At 37.3% G+C, this 7,166-nt stretch overlaps 1 protein-coding gene across 1 annotated transcript; it reads right to left on the bottom strand.

The window, feature by feature from the left end:
- Positions 1 to 2,759: 2,759 nt before the first annotated feature.
- Positions 2,760 to 2,947, bottom strand: LOC115507459 (40S ribosomal protein S27-like). Its single transcript, XM_030305815.1, has one exon. The coding sequence runs from the start codon at positions 2,943 to 2,945 to the stop codon at positions 2,760 to 2,762; it is 186 nt and encodes a 61-aa protein (XP_030161675.1). The 5' UTR covers positions 2,946 to 2,947.
- Positions 2,948 to 7,166: the final 4,219 nt, after the last annotated feature.

Here is a 7,166-nt window from a genome sequence, read left to right on the forward strand (position 1 = left end):
AGCACAGAGGATTTTTAAGACAGTGAAACTCCTCTGTATGATACTAACATGATGGATGCATGTGAAACTCATAGAATATACAACGTGGAGAGTGAACTCTAATGTAAAGGACTCTGGATAATTATGATGTGTCAGTGTAGGTTCATTGATTGTAACAAATGTTTACCAATATGGTGGGGAATGTTGATAACGGGAGAGGCTATGCATGTGTAGGAGCAGAGGGTATATAGGAAATCTCTATACCTCCTGATCAATACCACTGTGAACCAAAAGCTGCTCTAAAAACTGAAGTATATTTTTTAAAAAAGAGAGAGAACACCCCAGAAGTCCCCTTGTTACTTATTTCAGTAACTAGCCCCTGCAAAGGTAACCATTACCCTAACATCTAACACCATGGAGTAATTTTCCTTATTTTTGAACTGTAATGGAATCATCCAATATGTACTCTTTCATGTCTGGCTTGTATTACTTCACATTTGTATTCAATTCACACTGGCTTGTATTACTTCACACTGCTTGTGAAATACATCTGTATTATTGTGTATAGTAGCAGTGCATTTAGTCTCATTGCAGTATATTATTGCATTGTGTTAATTTATCCATTCTACTGCTGAAAGGCATTAGGGTAGTTTCCAGTTTGGAACCATTACAAAGAGTACATTCTTGTGCGTGTATCTATTTTTTAGTACTTAAACCATCATTAAGGTAAATATAAATCACTTCTCAAGAAGCACTCATTTTAAAACATAACTTTGTAAAAAGAACACACAAATCTTAAAAAAAAAAAAGCTTAAGAAAAGACCATTCTATGGCCCAGTCCTACAAAGTTAACCTCATGAATTTCAGAGCAATTTATTAAGATGCTAAATATTTGGGGCGCCTGGGTGGCTCAGTCAGTTAAGCGTCCAACTCTTGCTTTCAGCTCGGGTCATGCATGGCCTCACAGTTCGTGAGATCAAGCTCTGCACTGGGCTCTGCACAGTCAGTGAGGAACCTGCTTGGGATTCTTTCTCTCTCCCTGTCTCTCTGCCCCTCCCCTTCTCATTCCCACCCCCTCTCTCAAAATAAATAAATAAATAAAATTTTAAAAAAGATTCTAAATATTCATAAAATATTTCTCATATGCTTATGGATTAAAAGGTACAATGAGAAAGTTGCTCCAAAACTAATACCCCTCTTCCAGTCTCCAAATAACTTTCCTACTCCAAGTAATCCATAAGCCCGTTTAGGTCCACATTCCTTAAATGTTTGCTTTAAAATAAGCCAGCAGTTAAGTACTAGACAGAAACTTTTTTTTCCCAGGACATATGTGGATAGGCAACAAGTCAAATTCAAGCTTTCTATTTTTAAAACTTTTTCTTATTGAGGTAAAATTCGCATAATGTAAAATTAACCATTTTAAAGTGAACAATTCAGTAGCATTTGGTATGATCATAATGTTGTGCAACAACCACCTCTATTTTGTTCCAAACCATTTTTATCACCCCAAAAGGAAACCCTGTGCATGTTAAGCAGACGTTCTCTATTCCTCCTTCCCTCTGTCTCTGCCCCTGACAACCACCAACATGCCTTTACCTTCTACAGATTTATTCTGGATATTTCATATAAATTCTGGACATTTCCTATAACTGGAATCATACAATATGTGACCTTTTGGTTCTGGCCTCTTTTCACTGAGAAGAGTGTTTTTGAGGGTCATGCACATGTACCGTGTATCACTACCTCATTCTTTTTTGTGTCTTGAATAATATTCTATTGTATGTATATACCACAATCTGTCCGTTCATCCATTGATGGACATTTAGGTTCTTTCCAACTTTTGGCTATTGTAAATAGTACTCCTATAAACATGAGTGTTCATGTATTTGTTTGTTACCTGTTTTCCATTTCTTTTGTACATATACCTAGGAGTGAAACAGCAGGGTCATGTGGTGATTCTACGTTTACTTTTTTGAGAAACCACCAACTTATGCCCATTGGCTGAGCCCTTTTACATTCCCACTAGCAATGTATGAGACTTCCAATTTCTCCACATCTTCACCAACATTCATTCTTTTCTTTTTTCTTTTTCTTTTTTTGTAATAGCCATCCCAGTGAATGTGAAGTGATACCTCATTTCCTCATTGTGGTTTTGATTTGCATTTCCATAATGACTAAAGATGCTGAGCATCTTCTCATGGGCTTGTTGACTATTTGTATATCTTCTTTGGATAAATGTCTGTTCTAATCCTTTGTCCATTTTTTAACTGGGTTGTTTGTCTTTTGTGTTGAGTTGTAAGAGTTCTTTAGATGTTCTAGATACTAGCACCTTATAAGACACATAATATACAAATACTTTCTTCCTTTCTGTAGGTTATCTTTTCACTTTCTTAATCATATCTTTTGATGCAATTGAGATTATCATGGATTTATTTTTCTTCCTTCTATTAATATATTATTTTACATTGATTGATTTCCTTATGTTGAACCACCCTTGCATTATTAGGATAAATCTCGCTTGGTCATGGTGTTTTATCTTTTTAATGTGCTGTTGGATTCTGTTTGCTAGTATTTTGTTGAGGATTTTTTTTGAGAGACAGAGAGAAAGCACGAGCAGGGGAAAGAGGCAGAGGAAGAGAGAGAAATCAAGAGTCAGATGCTTCACCAACTGAGCCACCCAGGCACCCCAAGGATTGTTTTTAATCCAAAATATGTTTATTAGGATAGTTTCCCACTCATCTAGATTCAGGGTGCTTTTAGTGCTGCTGCCATTTGAAGGATCATCCTTCTGTAAGCCTTGCTTTTCCTCCTGTAGGCTGGCAAAGAACAGTGGAGCAGCCAACACACAAAACTACTGTTCGTGTATGGCTAAAGATGGTGGTGATTTTGTAGCATCCTGGGCACTTCACATCCATGAAGTAGGAGTTGGGGCTCTGCACCAGGCACTTCTTCTTATGCTTCCTCATCTCCTCTTTTGTGGACTGGTGGAGAAGGTCCTTTTCAAGGGGCACGTTCTTGTGGGAAGTTTGTCACCACCAGAAAGCTTGTTGAGGATTTTTGCATCTATATCCATAAGGGATGTTAGTCTATAACAAACATCATATTTTAAAGAGAAAAAGAAAAGAAAAAATGTATCAATACATTTTGCTGAAGCAAAATAAGGAAAAAGTAAAAAAATCACACCCCAGTATTTATCACCTTGAATGGCATCTTGTTAATTGGTAATCCATCTTGCAGGGAAATTTCCCTCAACAGGGACCCTGCCTAATCTATCCAATAGAGTTAAAAACACCTAAATCTTAAGCTCATCAAGCCACCTTAGAGGGGAGGAAACTGCCACGGAAGTTAAATGATTTGTGTGTGGTGACATTTCCAGCAAGCAGGAATTGACACTTTTTATTTTGTCACCATTCACCTGAAGCACTTTGCACTTCACCACTCTATTCTTTACTACCAATCTCCGAGACTTCAGCTCTCTTACCAAAAACCCACACTACAAAATTTTCCCCTGCATCTAATGAAAAAGATGTTCTGCAATTTGAGTCAATTACTCCCCACTATTTTCTTCGGGGAGACTAGAAAACAACCTTGACAGTATTTTATCACAAAAGCCATTCACATACTTGAAGTACAACAAGCCATGTGGCCAAGTTCTTTGACATTTTCTTTGCTAGTTTTATTTCCTAAGCCTTTGGGGCTATTCTGTCCTGGACTGGTACATGTTCTCTGCATCTCACAAGGCTACAAGATCCAAAATACAACATAGTGTCCTAATAGAGGCAATTCACAAGATAAAGCAACTGTTGATGGTGAAGGTGGATATAATATTTTAAAGTTTGAAAAGTGACAGAAATATTAAACCTTTTTGAAATGTTCAGGCTGTAATGTTCAAATTAAGAGCAATGTTGAGAGACAAGAGAGTAAAAACATGAAAAATAATGATATAATTCACATGCATGAGTCAATTGTATTTAGTAAGTAGGTGGAAATAGGATGGTGAAAACTAGGGAGAAAAACCAGAATTAAAAAAGCCAGGGTCAATTCAAAGGTCAAATGAACTATAAGTGAATCAATTTGGAGTCATGCAAAGTAGTTGACACAATGATGGGCCATATATCAGGCTGAATATGACATGCTGCTTCCAGTATCCTTAGAAGGAGGTGATGGAGGGCCCAACATTTTAGTATTTTTCAGTGGTTAATTTCAAGCTCTGTAGCTCCAGCTTTTTTACAGTACCACTCTAGTTCTATTTTTTTTTTTTGTCCTTTTGAACTTTTCCCTGCTTTTGGTGGTTCTTTCTCCTTCTTATTTCTATTCCCTGTGGCTGGTACAGGCCACTGCCCCCTCCTGCCTACCCCCGTTCACAAGCACAGACTCGCACTCTGCTATTGCACCTCCCCAGTGGCAGTGACATCCACTGTCTGAAGATAGTTGGTAGCTCCTTCTCACTTCCCCTTTCAAGACCCAAGGGCAGTGGCAGCCATGTATATATCTTTTGGTAAATATATTTGCACTTTTATTGGGCATATGCTTAGAAATGGCATTGCTGAGTCATAGAGAATGCATATATAGTTAGCTTTAGAAGATTCTGCCAAAGGTGGTTCGGTTTGTGGGATCAAGCCCCGTGTCGGGCTCTGCACTGTTAGTGCAGAGCCTGCTTGGGATTCTCCTCCCCTCTCTCTCTGCCCCTCCCCTGCTTGTGCTCTCTCTCTCTCTCTCAATAAAGTAATAGCTTTTAAAAAAGAAGATGCTCCCAAAGAGTTTGCCAAATGTTTGTACCAGTTTACATATACCCACCAGTGATGAATGACAATTCAAGTTTCTCCTCATCCTCACCAACAGCTGGCATTGTCTTTTTCTTCTCTCATTTTAGCCATTCTGGTGAAATTATAGTGGTATCTTATTGTAGATGATTGTTGTTGTTGTTTATGTCTTTCTTTTAATTATTTTGAAATAATTTTAGACTTATGAAAAAAGTTACAAAAAATAGTACAGAGAAATCGATACACTCCTCATCTACCTTCCCCTAATGTTAACATATTATATGCCTATAGTACAACTATAGAAATCAGGAACTTAACATTGATACATTATTATTAACTAATTTATACGCCTTATTTGAATTTTGCCAGTTGGCCCACTGCTGACCGTTTTCTGGTCCTGGATCCAATTGTATTTAAGTACCATGTCTCCTTAGTCTTCTCCAGCTCATGAAAGTTCCTCAGTCTTTGTCTTTCATGACTGTGGGAAGTTGAATAATGGCCCCCAAAGATGTTCATGTTCTAATCTCTGGAACCTGTGAATGTTATCATGTAGGTCAAAATGGATTTTTCAGGTGTGATTTCTTTAAGGATCTTGAGATGAGGTGATCATCCTGCACTAGCCAAGTGGGCCAACTGTAATCACAAGGGTCCTTATAAGGGGGAGGCAGGCAGGAGATCAGAGTCAGAGTAGGAGATGTGATGACAGAAGTAAAATGGTGAAGCAACACAAGGAAGGAGTCACTAACCAAGGAATGCTGGACAGCCTCAAGAAGCTGGAAAGGCAAGGAAACAGATTCTCCTCTTAGAGCCTCCAGAAGGAACACAGCCCTGCTGATATCTTGACTTTAGACTTCTGACCTCTATAAATATAAGGAAATAGATTTCTTTGGTTTTAAGCCACTAAATTTATGATCATTTGTTACAGAAGCAATAGGAAACTAATACACTAAACTTAACACTTTTTAAGAGTACTTGCTTGATGGATGTTCCTAATTTGGGTTTGTCTGAGGTTTTCTCATGCTTATACTGAGGTTATGCTTTATTTTTCACAAGAATACCATAGAAGTGATGTTGTGTCCTTCTCTGTGCATCATGTCAGGAGGTACATGATGTCAATGTGCCCTATTACTAGTGATAGTAACCTTGATCACTTGGACGAGGTGGTGTCTGCTAGGTTTTTTCCATTGTAAAATTCTTATTTTGCCCTTTGATGAACCTTTGAAGGGAGATACTTTGAGGCTATGCTAATATCCTGTTTCTCCTTAAACTTTGGCCCACTAATTTTAGCATCCATCAATGTTTCTTGCATGCAATAAATATTACTGTGATATGTGCCTAATAATGGTTATCAATTTCCATTATTCCTTCTACATCTATTAATTGGGATTCTTCTGTAAGAAAGAACTATCCCCTCCCCTGCCATTTTGTTTATATATATATATATATATATATATATGTATATGTGTGTGTGTATATATAATGTATATATATATATATATACACACATATATATATATACACGTATATATACACATTTGTATGGACCCATGTATATCTATTTTATTCTATGGGTTATAATCCATTGCTATCATTATTTATCTTGCTCTTCAAATTGCCCCAGATTGGCCACAAAGAGCTCCAACTTTATAGAAGTTGACCACTCTATAGAGGTGCCTGGGTGGCTCAGTCGGTTAAGCGTCCAACTCTTGGTTTCAGCACAGGTCATGATCTCATGACTCGTGAGTTTGAGCCCTACATCAGACTCTGTGCTGACAGCATGCAACTTGCTTGGGATTCTCTGCCTCCCTCTCTTTCCGCCCTTCCCCCACTCACAAACTCTCTCTGCCTCAAAAATAAATAAACATTAAAAAAAAAGTTGAACACACTACAAAGATATTTTCCAAGTTTTCTTCTGAGAGATTTATTGTTTTACCTTTCACATTTATATCTGCAATCCATATGGAATTCATTTTTGTGCATGGTAAGAAAAAGGAGGCAACATACATTTTTTCCTGAATGGATAACCAAGTGATTTAACACCATCTTTTGAAAAACTGTCCTTTCCCCTGACTGAACTGCAATGTCATCAATGATGTAAATCTGGTGACTATAGGTGTGAAGTTGTTTTTACATTCTCTATGCAGATCCATTGGTCTATTTCCTTATCCCTGTGCCAATACTACATTATTTTAATAATTGTAGCTAGATATAGCTTAATTTCTGGTAGTATGTTTTATTTTTCTTCTTTAAGATTGCCTTGCCTATTCTTGCCTCTTTTTATTTCCATATAAACTTTATAATTGCCTTGTCAATTTCCACAAATGAAAATAACCTGCTGGGATATGCTTGGGATTATCTTGAATCTGTAGATCAAATTAGCAAGAACTGACATCTTGCAAAATATGGAGACTTACAATCCATTTA

The sequence above is a fragment of the Lynx canadensis genome, chromosome X (assembly GCF_007474595.2).
Source record: "Lynx canadensis isolate LIC74 chromosome X, mLynCan4.pri.v2, whole genome shotgun sequence".
Classification (NCBI taxonomy): domain Eukaryota; kingdom Metazoa; phylum Chordata; class Mammalia; order Carnivora; family Felidae; genus Lynx; species Lynx canadensis.

Bases quoted from the DNA above. Each gene is read 5' to 3' on its own strand.
- LOC115507459 (XM_030305815.1), bottom strand. From the start codon at position 2,945: ATGAGGAAGCATAAGAAGAAGTGCCTGGTGCAGAGCCCCAACTCCTAC.